At 45.1% G+C, this 27,579-nt stretch overlaps 3 protein-coding genes across 4 annotated transcripts in view; 2 read left to right on the top strand and 1 right to left on the bottom strand.

Moving 5' to 3' along the window:
* The window catches only part of LOC133416391 (uncharacterized), a 28,940-nt gene extending 22,939 nt beyond the window's left edge, over nucleotides 1-6,001 (top strand). Inside the window, exons 8-14 of the mRNA XM_061703240.1 lie at nucleotides 572-693; nucleotides 747-811; nucleotides 1,040-1,263; nucleotides 4,494-4,680; nucleotides 4,777-4,948; nucleotides 5,044-5,146; nucleotides 5,252-6,001. Of these exons, the coding sequence (XP_061559224.1) occupies nucleotides 572-693; nucleotides 747-811; nucleotides 1,040-1,263; nucleotides 4,494-4,680; nucleotides 4,777-4,948; nucleotides 5,044-5,146; nucleotides 5,252-5,402 (1,024 nt within the window). The 3' untranslated portion in view covers nucleotides 5,403-6,001. The remainder of the gene's footprint in view (nucleotides 1-571; nucleotides 694-746; nucleotides 812-1,039; nucleotides 1,264-4,493; nucleotides 4,681-4,776; nucleotides 4,949-5,043; nucleotides 5,147-5,251) is intronic.
* Nucleotides 6,002-12,478: 6,477 nt separating this feature from the next.
* On the bottom strand, nucleotides 12,479-19,095 carry pafah1b2 (platelet-activating factor acetylhydrolase 1b, catalytic subunit 2). Its single transcript, XM_061703250.1, has 6 exons — nucleotides 18,899-19,095; nucleotides 18,374-18,461; nucleotides 16,871-16,960; nucleotides 15,939-16,055; nucleotides 14,845-14,967; nucleotides 12,479-14,059 (listed from the first exon to the last, which is right to left on the bottom strand). Exons 2-6 carry the CDS (start codon nucleotides 18,458-18,460, stop codon nucleotides 13,781-13,783), a joined length of 696 nt encoding a protein of 231 aa, XP_061559234.1. The 5' UTR covers nucleotide 18,461; nucleotides 18,899-19,095; the 3' UTR covers nucleotides 12,479-13,780.
* A 1,214-nt stretch (nucleotides 19,096-20,309) lies between these two features.
* On the top strand, nucleotides 20,310-26,804 carry mpzl2b (myelin protein zero-like 2b). 2 transcript variants are annotated; one of them, XM_061703277.1, is made up of 6 exons: nucleotides 20,310-20,493; nucleotides 20,619-20,757; nucleotides 23,520-23,689; nucleotides 24,162-24,372; nucleotides 24,748-24,916; nucleotides 25,812-26,804. In XM_061703277.1, the coding sequence occupies exons 2-6, from the start codon at nucleotides 20,706-20,708 to the stop codon at nucleotides 25,978-25,980; spliced, it is 771 nt and encodes a 256-aa protein (XP_061559261.1). In that variant the 5' UTR covers nucleotides 20,310-20,493; nucleotides 20,619-20,705; the 3' UTR covers nucleotides 25,981-26,804. The 2 variants fall into 2 exon arrangements, with proteins under 2 accessions (XP_061559261.1, XP_061559262.1); XM_061703278.1 differs by lacking the exon at nucleotides 20,310-20,493 and having other exon boundaries at nucleotides 20,500-20,757.
* Nucleotides 26,805-27,579: the final 775 nt, after the last annotated feature.

Here is a 27,579-nt window from a genome sequence, read left to right as displayed (position 1 = left end):
GTAGCGACCGCACATTTTGTTGATTCTAAAGCTGTATGACCCTATCCCCAGACTCGAATTCATCTTCCCCATACTCCTGTTAACTGCTACCATTCGTCTCTAAACACTTTCTATACTCTTAAACACGTTTTAAACTCTTAAACGTACAGTCATTCACAGTACCACCGTACACTTTGTATATTTGAGTGCTTGTAGTATATGTCAATGAATTTTAAAAATAGTTTGAATGTTTTGTTTTGCGTAACACAATGGGTAAACTGCGATCTAGCGAGGGAACACTGTCATCGTCTAAACTGTGGATCAGATCCAGATGGAAATCGCTTCACGCTACACTGTTGCTGAGGTCTTTAGCTTGTTGAATAGTCACACTGGTATGCTTTATTTGGTGCGCATGTATGGGGAACAGTTCCACTGCGCAGCTTTAGTTTTTTAGTGTGGTAATGATTAGCCCCGCTGTTGCACACCATCCCGGTTACCAGAAGTAGCCGCTAAACGAGTCACAGCGGCTCGATGCGTCACCAACACGACTCCTCCGACATTTCTGAACGCGATGTCGTCGTTTGGCGCGAAGCGTCCGGCCGTGCGCGGGCTCGCTCTCGTCTGCGCCGTGTTTGGGCGGGCGCGGGGCGTGTCTCCCCCTCGTCGCCGTGGAAGCAAACGAGGAACGAGATCAAGCGTGCGTGTCTCGCTTCCGTAACTCGCGGCATCGCGCGGGTCGTGTCGCGACCCGTTCCCCTTCGCGGCAGATGAAAAGGGATGCGTGTTGATTTCGGACGAGACAAACGCGCAGCGTCTGCTTTCCCGCTCTCCCGTGAGAAGTCGGCCTCCTTCCTGTCCTACCCTCAAACCGCTCTCGATGCCTCCATCATTCCTCCCTCCTGCCCCCGTAATCCTGCACTATTTGGAAAATGCTTCTCAGTGACCACACCGAACTCCCCTGTCACATGGCCTCTTTTTCCTTCCCTTCCTTCTCCTAAATAAGGAATTAGAATTTGAGCAAAGAAAGGGAGAAAGAGCACAGGGGCGGGTCCCACAGTGAAATACGAGGACGTGGAGGCGTAGCTCTTTGTCGGACGCCCTCTTTTCTCTTGAATGTGGTGAAGTCATAGACTTCAGACCAGGCTGTTTGCAGTATTTACCTTGGCAACCTGCACAGTGCACAGTGTACCTTGCTGAAAGGGGATTAGATAAGAGGGGGAGGAGAGCAGCGCAAGACAAGACACCACAAGTGGACCATTACTTACCTGAACCATACAACACAAAGTAAGTAAACGCTCCGTTTTCACCCTACTTAAGTCGCTCTCCCGCTCTCAGGCTCACTCATAACAGTCGCTAAAAGTTCTTTCTTTTTCTTATTGTTTGTTCTTGGCCTTCCTCTCTTTCACTCGTGACGAATTGCAAAACTTTATCATTTCAAGGACAGCGGCCAAGACTCACACTTCTCAACCGACAGCGCAAAAAGTAGCCGTTGGTTTTGAATAACAGCTCTTCAAAAACATAGAGCGGAGATGGGCACGGGGGCATTGAAATGACAATCTCGGTCAACGCGAGCTGGGTTTCGTTCGCTGAGGGACACGCGTCTAATCGGAATGTCATGTGTGTCGAGAGGCGAGTCGCAAAACACGTCGGGAGAAAGATAAATCGGCAACGAGCGGGGTCGCACGTGAGTAAGACGGCTTCGGGGACTGCGGGCCGCGGTTTAAAACTCAGATAAAGACAGCTAACAGATGCCAAGTTGAACGACTTCAACAGCTGCCAATAACCTTGGTTAATACATCACGGCTATCGTAGCAGTCCCCAGATACCGTGCAAATATCCGCTCCTGTGTCTGCGAGTAGCGCAGGCCCCGAAACGACCTGATTTTGGAACTAAGTCAAGTCGTACGAGTGTAAAACAAAAAAAAAACAACAAAAAAGTACGAGTTCAGACATCTGGAACGAGCAACACTCTTTGTTCTACTGCTTCCGTTTCAGGATGCTGGCCGCCGGAATGCGTTCCAGGTCTAACCGTCGCCATCATTAAACCTTTATGAAGGTTTTAAGTATCAGTTTGATAGTCTAATCTCAGTGTAATCAGTCTCATAGACCGTCCATTGCGTCAGAGCTATTTCTATTTTTTTATTTGAAAGACTCACGAGTACCCGTTTGTCTTGAATGGAGTGCGGGTGTGGCGCCGTTGTCGAGACTTGGCCCGCTGACCCGAAGTCGGCTGGGTTAGGCTCCAGCTCACCCGTGACCCCGGTGAGGACAAGTGCTGGAGAATTATGCACATTTCTGACCGCGGAAAAAGAATCATCTCATCTTAAATGATCCATTTATTGAACATGTGCTACTCTGTTTTTTACCACTGTAGTTAGTTAAATATCCAAATTCTACTCATGATTGGCATCATGAAAAACATCCAAATAATCATTTAAAAACAAAAAAAAAAACTGTTACGGTTCATACGAGGACGACCTTGTGACCGCCAATCAGCTGTTTATGTGTATGGGCCAGGGCTCAAAGGTTAAAGTGTACAGACTTCTCTGTCTTCATTTCTTTCCCAGATAAGTCTGGAGTAGTTTGGGAATACCCGGACAGCACAGATTGAGAGAGAACGAGAGAGAGAGAGAGAGAGAGAGAGAGAGAGAGAGAGAGAGAGAGAGTGTCCAAGCAGATGTTTTTGATCACGCGAGCTGCTTTGGAATCATTTAGCCAGCGGGCCGACGCTCTCGCGGCCCGTATAACCGCTGCAACCTCAGACGCGAGTCTCAACCTCAGCGGTGCGGAGTCGTTAGACAAAACGAACATTTGTCGAAGCGGCAGCTCGCGTTGCGCAATCGCGGCTTCTGTTTTGTTTCGCAAGCGATGTAATAGGTGTGCCGTTCCGGCCCGAGGGAACAAAGGTGCTCGACGACATACACGCACGCGGTGTGACTGCAGCCATAAAATACGCTATTCTGCACTCGCTGAAGCGAATCCTTAATATTTGCAGTACATACCATAGACCAAAAAGTTTTTCTCCAAGGCTAAACATTTCCATATGGCATCTACTTCAGTAACATATGCCACAAAATGATTTAGATGTTTCAAAGCCATTACAGCTCTATACTTTCTCGACTAGACCTGCTTTGTGAAGGGTTTTCTAGCTTTCGGGCCAGTTCTCGCACCAAGTGAACAGCGCTTTTGTGTCCGGCGAGTCTTGTATGCACGTAACGTTCTTTGTTAGCGAGGGAGGGAGGAAGGAAGTGACAGCTGAATGAGCAAACAGGATGCAGGAAGGACGGCAATTCTGCGGAAGCCAACAGAACGCTCGTACGGCATTAATAGGAGGTCCAAGTCCGCCGTCATTCAGAAACAAATGAATTGTACGACCATGATGTCAAGAGACTCGCATTGCTTCCCCAACCACCCTATTAGAGACATTTGGCTCATTTTTAGCAAGGCGTGTTGTCGCAGCCATACTGTCTGCTTACAGTGATGCGCCATCACACGAGAGGCCCGCTCTCAGAAAGAAAACAAACAAAAAAACCCCCATTGACATTTCCAACTCCTCCTCCGACAATGTCACGACATGAGCGCCTCCATCCTTTCCACTCACGACATGTCAGTGCACAAGTACTAATTACGGTTGGAAAACACAAGTGGTGGGAGTGCGTGTTACTGAAACGACAGCGATTATGTAAGGGGGCTTACAGTAACTGTTGCTGGTCTAATTGTTTAACCTAATGAAAGAGCATTGCCTCAACTGTTGGTTTCTGTCTTCTTGGTGTGTGTGCGTAAGACCCCTAGGAAATCACCCAAATTCAATTCGGGTTCTGTTGTAGGGTCAAACTGGTGCCATTATGAAACAGCCAAAGAAAATGCAAAAGAAGCTTTATAAGCTGACTGCGCTGAAGCCTCGCATGATGTCATACATGACAGCATTTCAACCGCTGGATCTTTAGCTTTTTTTTTTTGCAACAAAGGCTTGTGAATTCCGAATCATACAAGTTCAGAACTTGAAATGTTCAACTTTCAATTTTTTTAAAACAATTTAGGCTACGACGAGAGTTAACAGTTAAAACAAAGTGGACAAGCAAGTTAAAGAAAATGCAATTCCACATGAAAGGGATTGTTTTGAATCAAATAGATGAAAGGGTGCACAGACAAAGGAGTCTTTTCTGCCGCTCGTGAAAAAACAGACTACAAAGTCTCATCCAGGCTGTGATCACACATATCAACACTGATCTTTCGCGATCGCGTCCAGCTCAACAACTGAGGTATGGTACTGAATTCATCTCCAGTTCAAACTGTATCTTTGGTCATACATCAGCGATGATTTCACAAAACTATCAGGTCAAACATTGGAGGCGAGGGGATGGTTTAACAGTTTTTTAGCTCCTGATTTCCCAGTTCCGGTGGGACCAGCACGAAATGTTCCGTTAAATGTGCATTCCGGACAGAACGTAATCACCTGTCAAGAGTCAGGAAATCCTCTTGCCGTCTATAAAACACAACTTTCCCTTCTGACAGGATCAACATGGCAAACAGGGCCCCAGCTTTCGGTCTCACCCGCGAGGTGCAGTGTAAGATTGATAAGAAATACAACCCGGAGTTGGAGGAAACGCTGGTGGAGTGGATCGTGGCCCAGTGTGGACCTAACGTGGCCCGGCCCATGTCGGGCAGACCCGGCTTCCAGGAATGGCTGAAGAATGGATGCGTAAGTCCGCTGCAGCTTTGTCATCCCTACACTATTTAGAGCCTCATAGCTATAAAAAAAAAAAAAAAAAAAAAAAACGATTTACTGTGTGTCCAGGTGCTGTGTGAGCTCATCAACAGCTTGACTGTGCCCAACAAGGCAATCAGAACTATCAAGAGCACCGGAATGGCCTTTGCGCAAATGGAGCAAATCTCCTTGTTCCTCACCGCGGCAGAAAAATACGGAGTGACCAAAACGGACATATTCCAAACTGTCGACCTCTACGAAAGTAAGAATGTTGTATCTAATGTGTGTGTGTGTGTGTGTGTGTGTGTGTGTGTCGCGCCATACCAGTGTTCGATTGATTCGATTCATCATCTCCAGGCAAGGATCTGGCAGCTGTCCAGAGGACCTTGGCGGCTCTCGGTAGCTTGGCTGTCACAAAGAATGATGGCAATTACAAAGGAGACCCCAGCTGGTTCCATAAGTACGTCTTGTTTTCTCCCCCTATTCTCTCCAAAAAGATGGCATGGCAAAGTAAGAGGTAGTACAGCAAAGAAATGAGACTTGGGATTTTGCGGTTTGTCGACAGGAAGGCCCAAGAGAACAAGAGGGATTTTTCTGAGGAGCAGCTGAGTGAAGGTAAGAACGTCATCGGCCTGCAAATGGGCACGAACAAGTTGGCGTCTCAAGCTGGCATGACGGCCTACGGGAAACCCAGACAGATCATCAACAACAACTGAGGCCGAGAAGCCTTTCGGCGCTCGGCGTCAGGCCAGCCGGCAAAAATGGGGAAACTCTTCCCCTTCCACTAAATCTTCAGGCCAGGAGAACAAATGTGACCCGTCTGTTTTTTTTGCAGACCAAACTGGACCAAAACGCGGACCAAAGCAACTGTGTGCACATACGCCAACACATGTAAATAGAGATGTGTTTCATTGCCAGCAAAACTGTTACGTCGACTTCGACCTTTTCTGCTAAAGTGCATTTTTGCGAGCAGCTCAATTGCATTGACGTTGATTAGACTTCGAGGTTTGAGGGCTCGAATCCATAAAATTCAGCTGTGGATGAGTTTTACTTCTACCTATGGCGCATTGGAGGAAACTCCGACAGTGTTACAGCAGCACGCATTTATAACCGGGGTGCAGCACAAATTTGATGAAATCAAACAAAGGTAAAGAAGAAATTAGACCAATTACAACAAGTTAGTGGGACACATTAAGCAAACCTATTGCTGGATTTCTGCTGCCAATATTTTCCTTCTCTAAATGCAATGATGGCCTTCTTTTGGTGTACTACATTCTGTTTGAAAACGATTTGAAAATAAAGTTCCTCAACTAACTGTTGGTCAGCCTGTTGTGTGATGAACGATAATGCCACAATAATGCACTCCATTACTCGGCTCGCCTTACGTTATCAGTGTGTACACTACGGTGAAGGTAAAAAAAACAAAAGTACAGTAACAAGATTAAACATCAACAAATTCAGTGACGCAGTGATTTTCAAAGTGTGGTACCGCTAGTGGCACCCAAAAGCAACACTGAAATAAATGTTCAAACTGCGCATCATGTTACAGTGGTTTAGACTTTTTGTTTTGTTTTTTTCTGGAAATCCAGTACAGTACATTTGTTAAGTGCAGTTCCGTTGTATTTCACTTTCAAGCAGGTACATCTGCATAAAATCTTTTAGAACCTTTTTGTTGTCCAATTTTTATTCAATTCAAGAAATGTATGTGCGTAACACTAACAGGACTTGTGTGTCGCATGACATCATAGCGTGAAATCTTAACGGTAGCTGATGATTTTAGCGTGCAGCAAAGCACGGCAACATGATAACATCTGCAGCTACAGAAAAAAAGAAGAATCTGTCCGGAAAATGGAAGGAGAGAATATCGAGTCAGGGAGCGATCGCGGTGGCGAAAGAAGACGACGACTGTTGTTACGAGGAGCCGTTGCGTTCATGCGCGTTAGCATGGAGCGACTCGGACAAGGACGTCATAACAGAGACGGGAGTTCTAGATGGAGATTGCGACAGAGATTGAACAGCGAGAACATGCTGCCCTTTTGAATAGACGCCACCGAGCACAGGAGATTCTGACATCTTGAGGTCAGGAAGAAGGTGAAGTCAAGGAAGCGTTTCCAAACAAGACGAATAACCGTTGCCGAGGGAGGCCAAACAAAAAGACTTCCCCTTCCCCTTCCCCTTCCTGCTCGTTCTTATCTTTGTGTGCTCCAAACGCAGCACAAAGAGGATATTGGGGATTCATGAGAAACTGGCTACACACGACACGACACACATTTCAACACTTCAACTGAGGCCGGATGGACTGCTTCACTCTAGCAAATAAGTAACACGGGGAATAGTTTCCTATTTCACCCGTTTTATTAAAAGTAACAAAGCACAAGAGGCCGCTCGCCTCACTCCAGCGGCGTGCATTTATTTTGATGCCATACAGGATAACAATCGCTTCGAGGTTAGAGAGACGACGACCTTTTGGCTGTAAAGATGCTTGTCTGAGTCCATTGGATTCCAACCTTTCTTTATTCTTATTATTTATCCATCAGTCGCTCATCCTTATGGTCTGGGGGATTAAGAAGCGGTTTGAGCGGACCGAGCTTCCCTTTCTCTTCTCTTCTATCCTTCTCGCCTCGTCACCATCCATCTAGTTTGTCACTAACTTGTTTCTCTTCTCGCTTCTCTGTGCCTTGCTCAATGTGCAAAGTGCCTTTAGATAACTTCTGTTGTTAACTGGCGCTATATAAATGAAATCGACTTGACCGACTACAGTGAACAAGCAGCTATTCGAGGGGGATGGGGACAGAGCCCTGCCGCAAATAGCGAACAATTGACACAACGACTTGAAAAGGTTTATAAATGCCTACAGATGCCAACAGCTGGCGGCAAACTACTACTTGAAGTTCCTCAACTCACCCCTCGTGGGACAAGATGGCGCAAAAGCAACACTTGTATTGCTTTGCCCTGAGCACAGAAACCAATTTCCAAATGCCAAACTGCAAATGTACCGGGTTTCGCCGGAGTTGGAGAGATGGTCGTCTGTTTCCTGGCTGCTGTTGAGGTGCCGTTGAGCGAACCAACACCATTTCCAGGCCCCATCACCACATCGCTGCTCAAACGCCTGCATAAGGGATTCACACTATTACATTTAATATGCGAATCTGTACCGGGAATTGTGTTACATAAAACTGTCACTTAATAATGTCACTATAATGTACTTACTACTCAACTACCCTCATTAGTAGATTTACAAACAGTTGCAGTAGTACATACGTTCTAATTCAAAAGAACGAGGTCACATTGATTGCGGTCATCAAGTTAGAATTTGTGCTACTGCCGATTTTCGTGACGCAATGGAAAAACTCTGCGGCGGCCTTGGCTTCAGGCCCAGGTGAGGAGGAGCACCACCGCGAGCCAAGTTTGGAGGTTGCCGAGTCACTAAAGCATCGCGCTCACTGAGGGTCTGTTCTTACTCCCACAGACTCATTCTTGCGGGCCAGCGGAGGAAAGGAGGTCAAATCATCAACAGACACAACATGTATTGACTCTTAGCGACCTCCAGCAAAGAGAAAAGTGACAAAATGATGAGAATAGATTAATACAATTTCATGGAGCAGAGATTAGTACAGTGGTGCCTTGAGAGGTGAGTTGAATTTGTTCCGTTTCCGTGTCCTTAACTCAAACGACTCTTATCTCAAATCATCTCTCCCCTTTGAGACGAATGGAAATGCCATTAATCCGTTGCAACCTCCCCGTCGGAAAAAAATGTTTTTTTTTTTTTTTTTAAACAAGGACAAATTGAAAATGGAAAGAATGTAAAGCTTTAAACAGTTTGTGCCTCATGATCTAATGCTTCAGCCATCATTGTGCTGCGGCTTCTGCTGTGCCCACCTCGGCAGCCGGGAGACAAAAAAGAAGACACGTCTTCCACTGCCCTACCACTCAGTAAGTTGGTGTAATTTGTGTCAAGGTTGCAGAATATATGCCTGTGAGTAACATTATATTATATGTCTGTGTGTGTTGTTCCACCGTATGTGTCGGAATATCCCTTTCTTAAAGGGTTCTGAACCCCCGACTGTCGTCGATGCTAATTGTTATCATGTCAATGGCATTTTCCATTCATTTGGTGGTTGTTTGTTAGCGTTAAGCTAGCAGACTTTTCTAAGCCAAAGCTGCGGTTGTTTTACATTCACAACTTGTAATTCTCTTTATTTCACGCTTAGTTTGACCATAAACCTCAACTGAGAGTGGCATTAATTTAATTAAATGTTCACCATTCAAGTTAAAGTGCTGCTTATTGTGAAGTGAGTTGAATTGAGTTTACTGCCACCATAGAACCCTCGAAACTCAGGTTTGCGCTCGCCGAATGACGGCTCGTATCTCCAAAAAAACCCGTCGGTCGGGTGACTCGTATCTCAAGGCACTGCTGTCTTTAGGTTTGAAATGTACTGTAGGGAAGTGCCCCCGATGGTGTTTAGGCCAGCAGAGAAGTTCTTGCTGGTCGATAACAAAAGATTGACTTGGTTGTTTAAGTTCACACTTGATGGCTGGCCGGGAACTGCAGAGACCCGACGGTCCTATACAAGCAAATAAAAAGTCACTTTTAATCATATGTTCCCTTTAATGTAATCCTGCAAGCCAAACTCTGTCACTCGCACTACTCCTTAAGGTATGAAAAGGTATTGGAGTACAGCATGGATTCCCCAACTTTACAAATTGCTACTTTTATGGTAAGACATTCCCTTACAGTTTAAAAAAAAAAAAAAAAAAAAAAAAAAAAAAAAACTTTGCATAATAGCAACATGCACTTTGTGTAGCGCACACCATCTTAGCACCATTGTAAACCTTGCCAGTAAAAGCAGACTTGCATTCTCGCTTGGTATGTTTTGACAACAAGTCGTAATTGATGAGCGCAGAAAAAAAAAAAAAGCGGGCGTCCACACACAAACACAAACGGTCCCGGCCGCCGACTGACAGCTGCGGCAGCCTCCTTCGGTCACGTGTGCGGGACTTCATGACGGGCAGCAATCAAGAAGTGTTTGCCTGGGGTGAAAGGTCACGCAAGTAAATAGGATGGCTCGACCTGACCGGTGACCTGCTGAATTAGGTCGAGCGCCGAGACGATGATCGAGAGGTGCGCTGGCGTCGATGACGTCCAATGACCTGCTGATGGAGTAGACTTTGTGCCGCTTCACAAAGATCTTCCACGTCTTCCTGTTTGTACTAACAGCCGTGTTTGTTGATCTCGTGCAGGGCTGCGTATACATTTCAGCTCCAGGGCCACGTTTGATTTTTAAAACGCGTAGAGAAGCCAGAACATTTTGAGATGGGGGGGGGGGAAAGTAAATGTAAAATAACACACATTAGTCATACCTCACTCATTTGTATTCATTAGTTTGATTTTAATGAATTTGTCGATTATTAAATTGCATGAAAATGTTAACTGCATATGTAAAACATTTCATTTCAGTCCTATTTATATCATAACCATAACCAATAAATCAATTAACTCATTGTTTAATGAGATACTTCATAAGATACAAATTACAAACTTAGGAAAATGTATAATGTTCAAAACATTGGCAAAAGTCGACCAGCCACAACAACATCGTGACCACGTGCACTGTATGATATCCAAGTCGAAAGCTGTATCAAATATTCGGCCCTTACAAATATAATATTGTTGATTGAAGTTATTAATTGAACAATGTTTATTATTGTGATAGAACTGTACTGAATGATACCGAGAGCTATTCCCGATGATTTGCTGACTTCAGTTTCATGAGAGTAAAAAAAAAAGAAAAAAGAAATAAACCATACATTTCGTTCCTTGAAATAGCCTAAATTTGTGAATAATTGACGCTGATTATAATGGCCTTGATATTTTTTGGAAAAACAAAATGCAAATAGGCGAAAGAACCGAATATGCGGTGAGGTTCCACTGCAATTTACTCTGACAATCAGCGACTTCATGGAAATTGACCAGGGACCAACGTTACATCTGGACCCGAAGTTTGCGAACCGACGCCTGTTCGACAACGATATTGGGACGCATCTCTTTATCAGTGAATTCATCCAAAAAACGGGTCGGGGGCGAGCACAATGCGGGACGGGAAGGACAAGGTTCGGTGAGTTTGAAGTTGATGTGGTCGAACCTGAGAGGACTGACGCCACGCCGTGTGAGCCGCCAAAATCAGTGCGATGAGCTACAACACAGATTGTAGGACAGCGACATAATTCACACTTGCACAGACCAAAATCTTGTTGAAAGACTTCATCCGACACCTTTGGACTTTGCTGTTCACTGGTAGATACAATTCAATAATAAAGCTATGTGAAGCAGACGACATAAGGATCCAATGAGCACTGACCCGTGCTTACACTTGGGAGCAGATAAAATTCATTTCCAAAAAAAAAAAGAAAAGAAAAAACCAACAACAAAAAAACCCGCTCTCCCAATCCAGAGTGACAAAAAGAACTGAACTGAAGCCAAACGTAACCGGGTAACAGTGCCTGAAGAGCAAATATGGCCGCCATGTAGATTTGATCATTAAACTTCAAATGCCTGCTGGGAATATAAAGTTTGAACTTTACGAGCAGAGTTTGGTTGAGACGAAGCAGAAAAATGGGAGCGTGTGCGGCCAAGCGCGCAGACTATTGACTTGAAGGCAGGATTCCCTCCGATTCGGATCGACGGCAAGGTAAACACAGCAGGGAGCCGAGCGTGTCGAGAGATTGATATGCCGACAATCGTGACGACGTGATTTCCGGCCGCAAGCGTGCGGCAGCTGTACCGCCGTTGTTTTCGTGCCACGTGCTAGGCCCTTGACACGAGATAAGGCGCAAGAGACGTTTTTCAGAACTGATGAACAGTCCAGCTGAAGTCACGGAGTGCCACATGGAACACGAACTTGTAAATGATACATACGTGACGAATAGGGTTTAGTCATTTCAACTCGAAAGTGATCTTAGTCATAAAAGAGTGGCTAGCGAATGGTACCAACTTTTTAAAATGATAAGGCTATACAGTATGTAGCAGCCTTTTCCATCTTTTAAACAAATAGCGCTCCCTGTTGGTAAGCATCTTAAACCGCAGGAATAATTCATCATGCAGGTTAAACAAAAAAAAAGAGGCACATTTACTTCAGACAACTGGAACAAAAACAAGAATATCCAATTTGTATAACGCTATACTACTTTCTACAGAGGGGCTGCCATCTTAATTTACATCTTTGCACTACTAATGTGAGTATGGGATATTTGTTACAACCATATGAAAACATGCAACATATTCATCTGATGTGTTCCAGGCGACATTATGGATCCAACATTGTTTTAAAAAGGTAATCAATCGCTTGCATCGATGCAAGGAAATAACATGAAAGCTTCATGCAAGGCGGTCTTTACATGCATGTGTTTTTAGCACTTTTAATGATACCGATATTTGTATTGTTAATTATATCCAAAATGGAGGTATACCTGAATCCCAACAGGAATGCAGGAAACCTCACCTGCACGGTCCAGTATCCAGATATTTATTTCACAGTCACACTGGTCGAATTTTGGGGCTAAAAAGTTACAGAATCAATTTGCTAAAAAATACTGACGCATAGAATAAAGTTTAGAGACTGACATAAAGTTCACTTGTAAAGTTTCAAGTGTATTTTAGGCTCATCCTGAAATGACGCAACATGCTTTACTTTCTGCGAGTAGCGTACCCGTCTGTCTATCCATCACACAAACACAAGCACAAGAGGACTCCAAACATGTCCACTCAGACACAAATGAATTCTGGCCTTGCTTTTCTTTCTTTTTTTTTTTTCTTTTTTTTATTGGAATGCTTTACTTTAACTCAATAACAAGACAACAAGCCAAACAAGTGCACAAAATAACGTAACACACTGACAGACTCCCACAGTCTAAATCCCCTACAGACATCCTTTGCACGTCTCTTATATACATGCGGGGTCACTTCGAATCACTCGCACCGCTCCAACTTGCAGACACGCTGTACACAAACGCTCCCGTAAACATTGGAGGCGTGCACACAAACACACACACACACACACAATCATACACGCGCAGCACGTGCTGCGCAGAGCTTAAGACAGCAGTAAACGTCAGATAATTTGAAGCTCAGTATGTGACTTGTTGAGTCATAAAGAAGGTTTAGCATAAGCTTGCCAAAATGTGTTTTTGTCTTGGTAGCATGATAATATTCAGTAGCTTCTGCAAATTTGTATTCCTAAAAAAGTATTGGCTAATGAAGGGGAGCCAAACGGGGCAGAGTTGTGTGAGAGCTCAATGACGAAACGAAACACAACGGGTGGATAAAATTACAACAACAACAAATTTAAAATAAAAAGTCACAGAATGAAAAGGTGCGTAAGAAAGAAAATACTGTACTGGATATCCATCAAAGTGTTGAATGGGAGGGAGAGAGTGTCATTATTTGTCCATGTCAGGATGCAGAACAGCGCGCATGAGAAGTGTTTCAACCAGTCTTCAATTCTGTTGCAAACAATTCCCTCGCTTGATGATGTAACTTGATGTTGTTGGCTTGCTCAAGTACGCTGCGTGAACGTTTAGCGAATAATTTCAACTGGATTCACCTCCGACACATCGATACTTACGGAATTCGAGCACACTGAGCATTAAGGTGATCAGCTTACTAATCAGTAAAACTGCGCTATTTTGCTGTGCTCTTTGGCAAATCTTTTGTCACACGGCTTGTGAACCTTTAAAATAAAAAGTAATGATTGGAGGACGTTAAGCACTTTGTATCATTCCCCCCCCCCATGAGCATACTTCAAACATCATGCAAGTTCCATCTCATGTTACCGGAGTTGCTGTCAACATTTGACCGTGATGACATAATACAGGAAGAAATGAGGCTGTGCACATCAGTGAGTAACGGTGCTGAGAAATCAAGAGAAATACTTCATTGGATCTGACGGTGCGGTCGCACAAGGTCTCAGGCAGGGAGTCGTTTGACGAGCGAAGCGACGTCTCTCTCCCTCGACAGGGCCCACGCCGACGTCCCGCTCATCAAAACCGAGACACGCCCGCCCGTCTCAGGGTGCCTTCCCTCCTCCCGCTCGGCCGCTCAAACCAGCGACGCCCTTCGCTCCTCCGGCGTCTCCTCGAGTATCTGAAGCAGCAGGTCGCTGAGGGGCTTGGCCACGACGCGGTAACCCGTCGACGTCAGGTGCAGGAAGTCGAACATGTCCTGCGGACCGACGGTGCCGTCGGAGTGGACGAACTCCGCGCTGGCGTCCAGGAACTGGACCTGGCCCAGGCGAGGCAGCCAGGAGCGCAGAAAGTCATTGACGGCGGCGTTCTTCTCCCTCAGCGGGTTGGGACGCTCCCCCCGCGGTAACAAACCCTGAGGACCGGTTTGGTTTCAAATCAATGCAAGCCCAACATCAACGTAAGATTCGTCGTCACTTGGCTTGTCTGCGCAAACGCCGACTTTGAGCAACATGTCACAGCTAATAAAACACCGAGCTCTGTCAAGAACCACCAAACAAATGTTACTGTGTTCATTCTTCTTTTGTGTGTTTTTTTTTTTAATTTTACGATTGTCGAGCTGCCAATGAAGTCGAGCACCAGTCTTAAAACGTTCGTCTTCTTCATTTGAGTCGCGAGATGGCGACAGGGAAAACCATTAAGGAGTCCACTTTGATGTTTCAGCTCACGGCCGTTGTGGCATTTTTTTTGGGCAATGCTATGAAAATGATTTGATCAGGTAAACATAATACATATGCTGTGCTGCGAAACATCATCAGATTTGCAGGGAGAAATGATCCAATTTCACTCAACTGGTTCGAAAATGAAGATTACTTTACCACACATAAAGTATCTTTATTCATCTATCCATGCCAGTGACGTATAGTGACAGGCAGAACCAGTAAAATGCGCTTCCAACGAGCCTGCCTGTTGCAATTTATACAACAGAATTAGTCAGGCACACTCAGAGTGAGACAACAGTGATAGTGAAAGATTAAAAAAAAAAAAAATAATAATAATAATAAAAAAAATTCCATACTTTTGTGACATTTTTTGGGTGCGGTGAGATTTTTCCCGTGTAACACGAGGTGCGGAAACGCTGCTTTAAACAACTGCTCGTACGTGTTCGACAGCATGAGGAGCAAACACAAGTCGACTTACCAGTACGACCACTTTCGTTTTGGGGAGACGGCAGGTGAGCAGCTTTGCGATGGAAAGAATTCCTCCAGCAACTTGCTCTGCTGTGTGTTCGTGATTGTTGGTTCCTACCCACACCACCACAATCTGAACAAAACCAAAGACACACGTTAAACTCCTTTAATTTCTTTTCAGTGTTGTGCGGGCCTCATTTGTTGGAGACTTTTGCTGCTATTATGAAAACCACAATGACTGCGCTCAATGACATTCCTGCTCAGCTTATAAAAGTGTTTCTAATTCTTATTTCGGGGCCTCACACCTGTGGAGGATGCTTGCATTTCAACACCCACACTTTTCCCAGTGAAAGGACAAACACACTTTTCTTGCTTCGTCTCTTCTTATTACAGCCAGCCGTACCTCAAAGTTCAGCCACGGGCTTTATCATGAAACTGTTCCAACTTTGATTTGGAAAACTTTCAAAATAACATTGCCCAAAAAGTACGATCAAACAAACAAAAAAATCTTAAAACACTTAACTTTAATGACAAATGAAAAGGGGTTATACACATTGCACCTAACGAATGTCATTAACTGCCAGCCCTCCCAGTTAACATGGATATTTGACTTCTCCAGCCGTCAGTGGCAGCGATAACTGTTACACAATAATACAATGAATTCAAACACAAATGTAAATTAAATGTTAAAACATCACACACACACACACACACACGCACAACTTCATCACGAGTGACGAGTGCTCTTTTTGTCAACCACCACAAACAGTTGTGACTAAAATGCACCGGGCAACAAATTCAAAGAAAAGTCCGTTTTTAAATAAAAACACAAACAAAAGCAAAACAAAGGTGCTTGATATTGGATGAGAATCTAACCAAGCCGACGGAAATAGAATTCTACCAAAATACAACCGGTAACAACACTAAAGTCAGTTAGCAGAACATCAAATGTTATTGACTATCTAAACGCAGTAACACCTGCTCCCGATCCAGCCAAGATGGCGTGGTCAGGGGCGCCGAGCGCGCATTCGAGCGCGCTTCGGGGACAAAGTGTGCGCGCGAGCTCGCCGCGTTCGCTGGCGTGCGCGGCCGAGTCGGACCGACCTTGGGACGGATGTTCTCCAGCTCTCCGTTCTGCAGCCGCCACAAGACGTTGCAGGTGGTGTCGCCGCCGATGCCAAAGTTGAGGGCGTGAAGCGGTGAGAACAACTCCCTCCACACCTGCACATACAAAATCAGGCACTTCTGTTATTTTGCCAGTGAACACAATTATTGCAATTGCTTACGAGAATCCACCTCAGTGTGACGGGATAGAAAATGCATGGACGGAAAAACACAAGACAACTCAAATATACGCCCAATTTTTCCTCTCAGCAATTAAATTACCTTCCCAGAGCTTGCAACCGACAAAAATTCACTTGCAGCACAATTTCTCCAAATTTGTCTGAATTTCCATAATAACCTTTTTAAAACTATAATGTGTTCTTTTCATCAAATTCATTGATGAAATGTTGGTCACGGTGGCCGGACACAGCATCGTACTGGCTCGCTAATGTCAGACGTTGGATTTTATCCGGAACAACCGATGTCCCGGCCGTAACGAGTCAGCGTTCAGCAATTTCCGTAACAAAATACGGACGTTCCGTAACATTTGTCAGCTTTGCCTTTCCCGTAGCCCATTTTACGCCTGTCAAAGCTTTGCTTTTCTACCAGATTGCTGTTCTGTATAAATAGCACTGGCACGGAATATTCTGCCTGCAGCGGTAGAATCAGAGCCGTAACAGACTTGGGATGGCGTCTCCGTGTGAGGGAAAGCCATAATGCCGGAACAGGGCGCTCAAGTCTCCAGCTACGTTGTCTTACAAGCAATTGTTGCAGTTTGACACGTATTTTATACGTCACACCCGATGCCGGCAGCCCGGCTCTGTTATCGTCACGTATGCGAGTATCTGACCTCACTGTGTAAAAGGGCACACAGTGGAAATAATATTCCGCCTTCGCTGGGTTCTGTAGAAAAGCTAAACGCCAGATCTCACCTCATATTGCTGCATCAGTTGTACCATCGAGTCTCCCACAAACAGCACATCTGGTTCTGCGTCTTTGCACTCCTGCACAAATCGGCTGTGCTGCAAAATAATGACCACAGTCTTGTCAGGAAAGAGTTTGGGATGTTACGGTCGTCAACAGTACAGCGTACACAAAAACTGGAATCCAACCAGAAGAGTTTAAGGTCACATATTTCTGGACAGCAATGGCTTGGCACAACTTTTTCCCCCCTTTGGAGCCTATCCCCTTCCATTTACTAGAATAACTAAAGCACAAAAAACTAATTTAAAATGAAATCATCTGGAAGCCATTTATTTTGAAGGGTAATGTTGTAAATTGAGTTTGCAGTTGAATCTATTCAAGTGTTAATAGAGGGGGCATCAATTACTGCCGTTATTTTTACCCCCCACAAATTGCGGTATAGTGCGTCCAGATCCTGCAGTGCTGGTGTGAAACGTCTGGCGTCCCGTCTGACAGCGATCTTGAACTGCAGCAGACCGCCTCAGTCCAATTAGCATCAGCGGATTAACCTCAGCAACCCCGACCATGTGGCACTACTAAACAAGGTGGATAAAGTTGTGCTCGGAGTGCATTGGCTCAAATTCTATCAGCACAAAAAGGAAGTTAACATTTTGCCAGAGGCAAAATCTTAAACATGTTCTGGAACTGGAGTGTCTGGAACCTGTCGCTAAAAAATAGGCAGAGTGGGCTTTTTGCGAGAGAACCACCAGTAACCAATCATAGTTTCAGTAGGAATGCTGATATTGTCACTTAAAGGCAGCTTTCTTTATCATGGATGTTGACGGCTCATCTGCTGTCTCGTCGGTTGGCTTTTTCCCCATTTTTGTTAGCTTGTGGGCTTACTTTTTTTTTTTTTTTTTTTTTTACTAGCGTATCACATGACAAATCCAGTATGACATCTGTACAGGAGCACAGGTGGATGCATCTGATTTTCTAAATTTGCCCTACGACGGTACCGGTCCGCGGCGCAGTCAGCGTTTGGAGGCCGCTGGTATAGAAATAGCTGGAAACGTTCTATGTTTACAGTAATCCGTGTTTCCCAACCTTTAATGAGCCAAGACACATTCAGTACTTTACATTACAGAAATCTTACAGTACACCTCCAAACAAAAAAGGCAAAAACAAGTACATACAGTAAAAGCTAGGGAAACAATGACGATCTCGTCTCAATCGACTACAGTTAGTGTGAAATCTGGGCCAGTTTCGCCGAACGTGCTTCGTAACCGCTCGCGTTGTTTGAATGGCAGCACGTTTGTGTACCTTTTGTCATCTAGTGGTCACTATACATCTCGGGCATAAACAGATGGACAACGTTACATTCACTGCAGCGAATAAAGAATTTGCTGAGCATCCGAATCCTTTCCCAGGGCAAAACGTGATGATGTGTCACGGCAAACGAGCGCTCGGGAATCAGTGGTTTCTCTCCATTCTCGGAGCTGACATGGGACGCAAACGACGGCGCCGCCACCAACCTGTGCCATCCAGCGCCCATCCCCTTGCGCGTCCTCCACCGGCTGAGCCACCGCTGCGGGGTTGAAGCCGTCGCCGTCGCCGCTCATCCTGCACGAGAGGCCACAGCGTTGACGAAGCAGCGAATTCACACACACACACACAAAAACGACTCCAGATGCAAAGTGAAAGCTGCGCAGGATGTGCACGCAGCTCGCCATTTGCCGGAGGAGCAAAGCCATCGGCGGCAGCTAGCTGACACGTTAGCCTAGCCGCGCGGCAGCAGCACGTGAACGTTTTACGAGCAGACGGCGCGGCCTTACGTGCACCCGCAAGACTTCGGCTGCTTACAAAGCCCGCAAGCGACTCGAGTCGAGTCGAGTCGAGCGTCGACGGCAGCTGAGCTTTAGTGGCCGTTAGCTTGCTTGCTTGCTAGCTCGCTAAACGCTGGAGACGCTAACAGCCGCTCGACGAGCCTCGCGTTTTTTTCACACGAAAAGCACACCGTCGCAAAAAAACCAAAAAAAAAAACAAAAGCGGGGCTGCACCTGGCACAGCGCAGGGCGTCGCTTCTCGAGGCTGGCGAGAGCTGTGGCGTCGACTTGACAGCTGACGACGCGGCCGCGGAGGAAGGACGAGACGCTCGCTTGCCGAAGCAGCAACAACCGAGCTGCTGCTCCAACAAACGAGCTGCTGCTCCAACAACCGAGCTGCCGCTCCAACAACCGAGCTGCTGCTCCAAGCGAGGCGAAAAAAAAAAAGAAAAAAGAAAGAAGGCGTGTCACATCCTTTGCGAAAACAAACAAACTGTGTTCACGCGCCGCACACACTTGAAAACCTCGCAGACGTTTTTATGGCCATTTTCGACCCCATAACATACATTCGACATCGTTCACTCTCGCGCTCGGCTCGCAATGAATTATGGGATTATGTTCAGACGCTTTCCTCAACTCAATCTCGAGTTCCGGTTTTAGATTTCTATTTTTTCCCCTCCTTTATTTACCACTCATAAATCTTTGAATCAGAAAGCGTTTTGCATTCACGGGAGGGAGGGAAAAAAACCATCATCTTTTCTGAGTAATTTTTAAAAATTTGTTTTCTTTCATATTTGGTAGTGTTTTTCTGAGTAAATTTGTTCCCCCTGTTTTTCTGAATATTTTATTTTTTTTTACAGTTTTGGGGAATATTTTTCTCTGTTTTATAGAAGAAAAAAATCTGTTTGTCTGGATATTTTTGTGTTTTTTTTAATCAATTATATATATATTCAAAAAATGGGGAAGAAACTATTCTATTAAAAAAACTCCGAAAAACAGAAAAAAAACTCGTGAAAACGGAAAAAATACTCTATAAAATAGAAAATAAATGAAAAATATTCAAAAAGAAAAACCAATCCTAAAAGATTGTCTGAAAAAAATGCAATACGCGTCTGTGCTAGTGTGATCACATCCATAATCATATTTAATTGGTCAAATAAACATTTGAAAAGATGTTATTCATTTCTTCCAGTAATGGCATGCAGGATTTTTCACAATCATGTTGCATTTCAGTCAGTACACAATAATTGTACCATGTATTGTATTGGTAAACCGAATAAATTTAAAACAAAATAAAATATTCAAAAACAAAAACAATAAGCTTCCATACACTGGTTTGATGGCTTTTTAAAAAATGCTTAAACTACGTGACTACACGGAGGGGGGGTTGCACATGATTAAAATATGTCAATCTTGTATATCTTTTTCCTCGAACATTTACATTTTTTCAATGCATTTTAATCACGTGCAAGCAATATATTACATTCAACTAACTTTTTTTTTTTCGGTGTAAAGGAAACGCAACTAAGATTTCTGTCAATCAATTTGGATTCAATCGGTTTCGACCAACTCCCTTGAATGCTGGGATTGCTTCCGTTGTCATGCTCTCACTCTGGCCACCAGGTGGAGGCAGAGAACATTTGTGCCACAGGAACAAACCTGCTGAGACTTGCAAAGCGAATGTAGGATTCAAAGGGGGAAACGAGACTTTTTTACCCCTCCCATCTATTCACGAATACTTGAGCTAAAACGTTTACGAGGAGGTAGAGCAACAGGTTGTGCAAGAAGTGGCCAAACACCGCCCAGCAGGTGTGTCGGGCTTCGGAGAGGTGAGACTGAAGATTTACACGGTGGGGGTGGACTCAAGTGGAGTTTCACCTCACGCGCGGGATCTTTTCTTTTCTTTCTTTGTTTTCTTTTTCTTTACTTGTTTTTTTTTGGGGGGGGGGGCGAGGGTTCGACCAGCACCCGTGGGAACGGCCACACCTGCCCCGATGAGAGTTTCACGAAGGGACGGTCCGAGTTGAGGTTCGTCGGTGTCATGTGTCCGCCATGGCCTCCGCTGCTTCTCCTGGGAGGCTTCGTGCTGTCAGGTGAGAGCGAGAGAAACTTCCGTGACACGTCCACGCATTGTGAGCGCCTTATCGGAGGTTGACTCGGACTTTTATTGTTGTTCAGCAAATTAAAATGTCACGCGTACGCCGTGTGGCAACTGCCTCACAGTTCTGGGGACCGGAGTTCAAATCCCGGCCCAACCTGTGTGGAGTTTGCATGTTCTCCCCGTGCCTGCGTGGCTTTTCTCCGGGCACTCCGGTTTCCTCCCACATCCCCAAAACATGCGCGCTAGGTTGATCGAAGACTCTAAATTGCCTGTAGGTGTGAATGGTTGTTTGTTACTATGTGCCCTGCGATTGGCCGGCGACCAGTTCAGGGTGTACCCGGCCTATCGCCCCAAGATTGCTGGGATAGGCTACAGCACGCCCGCGACCCGCGTGAGGATAAGCGGAACGGAAGATGGATGGATACACAACACATTGATGAATAAGCAGTTTTGAAATCAGAAGCCTATGAGAACATGTTTTTCAACTATTACATATCTTTTCAAAACGGGGATTGGTAACCAAAAAAAAAAAACACTTGCAAATATCTCAATGTTATTACACCAGAACACAAGGAGCAATTTTGATTTGCTTTTGCAGGCCACATCAAATGATGTGGCGGGCCGGATCTGGCCCCGGGGCCACTGGTTTGACACCCGCGCTCTAAACCGAATTGTGGATTTCAGACCGTTCATGTTTGAAGCACAATTCTTATTGTTTCTAATGACCTCGGTTGACTAAATTGACATAAAAGCACTCTACAGGCATCGTCCCAGCTCATATCGATGGTATTCCTAAAACGTGCCATTTGTGCAGTAGCTTGTCAACGTGTCTTTGTGTTCATTTATGAGTAGGCTATACAGCAGTTTTTTTGTTTTGTTTTCTTCATCCACAGTAAACCCATTTTCAGCAATATTGCGCAGGTTTTGGCTCAGGGTCAGACTTGTTCTGTTTTTCAGGGAGTCGTGAATTGAGTCGAATGTGACCAAAAGTCAGTTGTCCAAAAAAGCTTTGTTTAATGATCTCCAAATGGCAGGATTATAAGAGGGAGGGGAAAAAAAGAGAGAGAGGAAAGTAAGCGGAGCAAAAAGAACATTGAGTCAGGAACGGGGAAAAAATGGTTGAAGGAGGGACATAAGTGTGGATTAAAGTTCAATGAATTTGATCGTATCAAAAGTATCGGGCCGGGCTGTCAAAATAAAGAAATAATTGTAGAAGTGAAAGTACTGCGACGGAGTGTTGCTGAACAGCAGAAAGAATTCGGGCAAATGGGAAAAGCCTGTGAGGCTTCAAATAAAATATGCCAACGGAAAGTAGACGAGGAGAAAAAAATATGTCGTAATAATAAATGGGTACGAAAAAACGTCCGTAGTTTATAGCTGACGTGATCAACTGCGGCCAGCAAGCGAAACACGAAGAAGAGAAAATAGAAAGTATCATGATGTCAAGGAATAACTGCAAGATAGGGAAATCATAATCATAATTATAAAAAGTGGAATTTCAGTCACAGAATCAAATGCAATGCTCGGAGGAATTTAATTGTTTCAAATATAAAAGCAATTATTAAAAGATGTGGGGGGAAAAGTACCCCACTGCAGATTCATTCAACTTACTGAATAAAAGTAAAGTTACAGAGGAGACAAACACTGCCGCCATTCACTAAGGTGAAAAAGTCGGTTTAAGATTTATATTCCAAAAATATATAAATGCCCTGTCAGGCACACACAAAATCAAAATGAATCGTCCTCTGAGAGTGTCAGTCCAAACTGAGCATTTTTGTCTGATGTAGCAAATGCTGTCATCTTGAGCGTGTCCTGTTGATGCATGCTCGCTAACGCGCCCCAAAAATGGCCCATTTCCTCCAAAATACTTCATTTTAAAATGAGCGTGACTCAGTTTGACTCGCTGTTCACTGTAAAAAAAGGCAAATTGAACGCAGTCGTTCGGTTCGGCAAAGACGTCTGTCACTTCTTTTCACGTCGTGGCAGCAGCAGCTGTGACAGTCGGAGGAAGTTGACGCTGGGAATATTTGCTTGCCAAAAGGGGAATAAGCCATAATCCACCTCCTAGTGTAGCATTTTCATTCTTTATTGTACAAGCAAAGAGCCGTTGTGGTGATTGGTACATGTGATATGGGAAGGTGTGTCACTGTGTTAAATCAACAAGGTGTATGTGCTTCAATGTTATTATTTATTATTATTATATTTACTGTAGTGACACACACACACACACACACACACACACACAAACAATGTGTTTGGCCAAGCAAATTGGGAAACACCTTGAGCAAGTTCAAACAGTTTTATGATTACCGTGGAAGATTCTTTCTGATTCTTTGCTCATGTCCTAATTGTATTGGATTTATTATGGCTTTTCTATCTATGTTTTATTAATGATTCAGTTTGGTTTGTGAGTTTCTTGATTGAAAGGGTTTGGCTTGAATGCGTGTGTTGTTTTCTTCATCCGGACATTCCAAATGGTCGTTCTGCACGGCTACGGTCAACGTCTGCGCAGTGGCTCTATTTGTTTTTTCTTCTTTTCTTCCCTCGCCTTCACGATTGCTTGGTGTTCATTATTATAACGCTCTTCTGTTTTATTTTTGCTGGAAGCCATCGTATTCTCCTCTGCCTTATCAGTTGGAATGTTTGTCGTCCATCATCAGCGCGGTTGCAGCGTGGTGACCTTCGGACTCTGCAGCAATCATTAACAGTTTAGCGATGAGACCGACGCCTTCTTTTTTGCCCTCTTGATTTTAGGCGCGGCGCTCGTCTCGGGAATTGAGATCTATGCTCCGTCTGCGGTGGAGGCGGTGAACGGGACCGCGGTAAAACTCAAGTGCACCTTCCGCTCCACTCACCCCGTGTCGAGCCAGTCCGTCATCGTGTCCTGGAACTTCCGGGCGCTGAACTCTAAAACAGAAGAGTCGGTACGTCAAAAACGGAATCGTGTCAAACGCGACGACAAGGACGACTTTGTAGCTGCGGTCTTTCACAAGCCGACACGTGGCGAATCGCCGTCAAAGGAACGATTGCGAGGCAATGACTGTGCACAGTTGTGACGTTGACATCTTACGCAAGGCGAAACCTAATCAGAAAGTCGCAGCCCGGTGGAGCGAGACGCTAACATGCCCACTGAGGTAACGACATCACAGGCACTTTGACTGGATGCTTTCTCGAAAAAACATGTCCAGGGGAATGGCGCGTCATCTTCTGTAGTCCTCTGTGTCGTTGGCGCATCCTCGAAACGAATACACGGCATCGCATTTCATTTCATTGCCAGCTTACGAAGTACTCTCGTAGACAGTGCGTCCGAAAAGTATTCCCAGTGCCTCACTTTTCCCACATTTTGGAAGTACAGTCTGATTCCAAAATGGATGTGCGTTTGTGCACGTTTGTCAGGTGTTCTACTACCAGGAGGTGGCGTACCCTCCGAAGAGCGGACGCTTTAAAGGCCACGCGGTGTGGTCAGGAGACGTCACGAGAAAGGACGCCTCCATCACCCTGCGCGAGGTGCCCCCGACCTTTAACGGCACGTACATCTGCAACGTGCGAAACCGCCCGGACGTGCACGGCGACAACAGAGAGACCACCCTCAGCGTCGTCACCGAAGGTAGGCCTTTGCGCCGCGTCCTGACGGGCCGCCCATACGTGCAAACGCCCTCGAGCGCGTCCACAGCTTGTTCGGGGGAGTTAACGAGATGAACTTGCCTCGAAAGCCTGCCAGATGATGTACACCTCTTTGTGCGTTCTAGTCAGTACAATCTGTGTTATTTAGAAGGACGTATGTACTTTGTCTCAAAAGGTATGTCGGACGTCAATGTAACTGGAGAAGCATGAAGAACTGCTGAAATTCTTTATTTGGACAAATATTATCTGTGCAGCCGCAGTTGACGTCAGCGACGATTGTGTTTAACCTTCTCCCCTATCTTTGCTGGTTTTTTTGCTTTGTTTTGTTTCCCCTCTCTCTTTTCCCTCGCCCTTGCAGCTTCCCTCTCCGAGATCAGCATCCTGGTCATCGCGGTCGTCACCGGCTGCGCGTTGATCCTGATCGTCCTCGCTCTCTTCTTGGCCGTGAAGTTCTACATGAGGAGGCGCGGGGGCGAGGACGTGGAGATGCGCGCTCAGGAGCCCGTGCGCAAGGACCCGACCGTGTGGTGAGGGGCCGCAGGTGCCGCCGGCGCGCCTCTCCTGCTCTTCCTCTCGGGACTGGTGTGACTATTTTGGGAAAGAGACTAATGACGGCTCGGGACTGTTTTCTTCCATGTTTGCTCCTCCGACGTGAACCTTTTGAGAGTTTTTAAAAAGCTTTTTATTGCAGTATATTATGTAGCACAGATTTCTGCATTTCACTCAAATTTTTCCATTTGACGATGTTGTCGTTTTGTTTTGTTGATACTGCCAAGTAGGAGATGTGAATATGGACGAATCTTTCTACCGTTCTTGAGATAATTGATCTCGGTTCACAGCAGCAGTTTTGATCACCTGATCGTCGTCCACAACCACGACAAACACGATTGTGTCAAATATGCGCCAATGAGGCCTTCCAAGATAAAACTGTTGCTGCGAATTTAGTCACATTGTGTCTTTTTTGGGGTGTTTGTAAGGGTCGACATCATGATATGAGCGGATTAACATTTTCCAGCTTGACAAATGTTTCCTCTTAAGCAGCAGCTGCCAGTCGGCACGTTTGCCTTTTTGCACTTTGTGAATACAGCTGGAGAAACTAACAATTCCAGAGGCCAAACCCCAGACAACCGTCAACTGGTTTTGGCTGGATGAATGCTCATGTGGCTTGAAGTAGTTTTTTGTAAATTTTTTGTTTTGTTTTTTCCTCCCCTCTCTGCCGCACGCTGGCTGGGGTCAAGCTGAGCATTCTGGCTATCACTGAACATTGCACTTTGGGCTTCCTTCTTATTGGCTACGCGTTCCCATCATCAGCAGCCCATCTCACGGTTTGTGTGTGTGTGTGTGTGTGTGTGTGTGTGTGTGTGTGTGTGTGTGTGTGTGCGTGCGTGCGTGTGTGCGCGCGCGAATGCTGGGCTGCGTCAGTAAACCCGAGGAAGCGGTTCATCTAACCGTTGTGAAGGAGACGCACCAAGTTAGCTCAGATGATGAAGCGTCCGAGCCGAGCAGCGGAGACGATGACGAAGAGGACGACAGTGAGGAAGAGGATGATGATGATGATGATTACGACGACGGCGACGATGACGATGATTGAATCGAGCATTTTTTAATCGAGCGCACCGGCTTTCATCCATTAACTGTCGGCGAGCGGAATTAATTTGCTTGCTGTTTGTTATCCCGATTACACAAAAACTACGCGACCAATTTCCTTTCAGCAGGCGCCAATAAATTTGGGGGTTTTGCAGATGCAATAATGGATTTTTGTTTTGTTTTCCTGTATACCGTTACTGTCCAGTTGCATTAGGCCCAAGTGGAGCAGTGAGCAACCAGAGGCCAGCAATGGCGGGATTTGGCCTCGCATGTGGGATGGACGTAGGTAGGATTGCTGGGCCTCGGTGTAGCGTCTGCGCTCCGCTGAGTGCTAATCTGCTCGTATTTGCGTTGTACGTTGTCGGGTTTAAGGTTGTGCCGTTTGGCTTTTTTTTTTTTTTTTTTTGCTCAAGGTGACTGTCGCTGTGCCCCAGCTTCGTTTGACTTTGTTTTCTCGCTGCCGCTGCTGATGGATGTGATGATGATGTGGTGTTTATTTTTTGGCGGGTGGGTGTTTGAACAAACAAGCGGAGGCCGTTCATCCCCTCGTACCCATGCGCTCAAGTTGCGATTGCAATCACGAAGGTCATCTGCTCGTAGATGATTAAATGCTACCATCCGCCGTTCGTCACTTCAAATGCTGGTGAAAAATAGCAACCGGTCCTCTCATGGTTCTTCCACAAAAGATGACAAAGTGTTTTTTCTGTTTTGTTTACGTCTGTACAATAGTAACCTTGCACTTGTGATTTTGTACACTTTTTTTTTTTTCCCCCCCTCCTCTAATAGTCTAAAATGTTATTTGTAACTGGAATAAACTATTTGAAAGCATGACGTGGAATCTGTTTTTCATGCCGGTTTTAAGTGCATTGCCGCCTGAGGGGTCGAAGGTCACGACTCTTTTGATGATATTATGGAGCGTCGATGCTGAAATCACTCAATTCCTCGCAATTGTATGCTGAGAAACGTTGGTAAACTGTTGTTGACAAAGGGGTGAACTTCGCACCAACCTCGCTTGTGAACAGCCTTTAGGGGCTGCTCCTTTTATACTTAATCATGACACTCACCTGTTTCCGATTAACCTGTGAAATGTTCCGAAAAGGTGTTTTTTGACCATTCCTCAACTTTCCCAGTCTTTTGCTGCCCCTGTCCCATCTTTTTTCAAAGGTGCTGCAGGCATCAAATTCAAAAGGAGAGAATATTCCCGAAAACACAAACACTAATCGGTCATTTCAATAGCTTGTCTTTGTTGTGTGTTCAATTGAATATAAGTTGAAAAGCATGTGCACATCATGAGATTCTGATTTTATTTACCTTTTACATAATGCTTGTATTTAGTTTGAACATTTATATTTCGACACATATTTAATATGTAGACCTATCACATCAAGTGAAACATTTAATATTTTGGATTTCTTTAAAGTGACAAATATTGCTGTAAATGTGCAAAAAAAGATTTTTCCAAACACTGTTTGAAGCGAAATGTGACAAAATGTTGTCAAGCAACGTCACCGCATAGCTTGTGATTTGACCCGCTGTATGCAGCAGAAGCCTATCACGCAAAAGCAAGACAGTGCCTTTCCTCCTTCCTGCTGCTGCGTCCACC

The sequence above is a fragment of the Phycodurus eques genome, chromosome 17, assembly GCF_024500275.1.
Source record: "Phycodurus eques isolate BA_2022a chromosome 17, UOR_Pequ_1.1, whole genome shotgun sequence".
Lineage (NCBI taxonomy): Eukaryota > Metazoa > Chordata > Actinopteri > Syngnathiformes > Syngnathidae > Phycodurus > Phycodurus eques.
This window is presented reverse-complemented; position numbering and strand designations above follow the sequence as displayed.

What these genes read in the sequence shown, in the direction of transcription:
- pafah1b2 (XM_061703250.1), bottom strand. Translation starts at nt 18,460, where the DNA reads ATGAGCGGCGACGGCGACGGCTTCAACCCCGCAGCGGTGGCTCAGCCG. An exon ending in TGGAGAACATCCGTCCCAAG is followed by an intron (nt 14,968 to 15,938) that starts GTCGGTCCGACT and finishes GGTTTTGTTCAG; the next exon opens with ATTGTGGTGGTGTGGGTAGG. An exon ending in AAACGAAAGTGGTCGTACTG is followed by an intron (nt 14,060 to 14,844) that starts GTAAGTCGACTT and finishes ACCGGTCCTCAG; the next exon opens with GGTTTGTTACCGCGGGGGGA.
- mpzl2b (XM_061703277.1), top strand. Translation starts at nt 20,706, where the DNA reads ATGTGTCCGCCATGGCCTCCGCTGCTTCTCCTGGGAGGCTTCGTGCTG. An exon ending in GGGAGGCTTCGTGCTGTCAG is followed by an intron (nt 20,758 to 23,519) that starts GTGAGAGCGAGA and finishes TCTTGATTTTAG; the next exon opens with GCGCGGCGCTCGTCTCGGGA. An exon ending in ACTCTAAAACAGAAGAGTCG is followed by an intron (nt 23,690 to 24,161) that starts GTACGTCAAAAA and finishes CACGTTTGTCAG; the next exon opens with GTGTTCTACTACCAGGAGGT.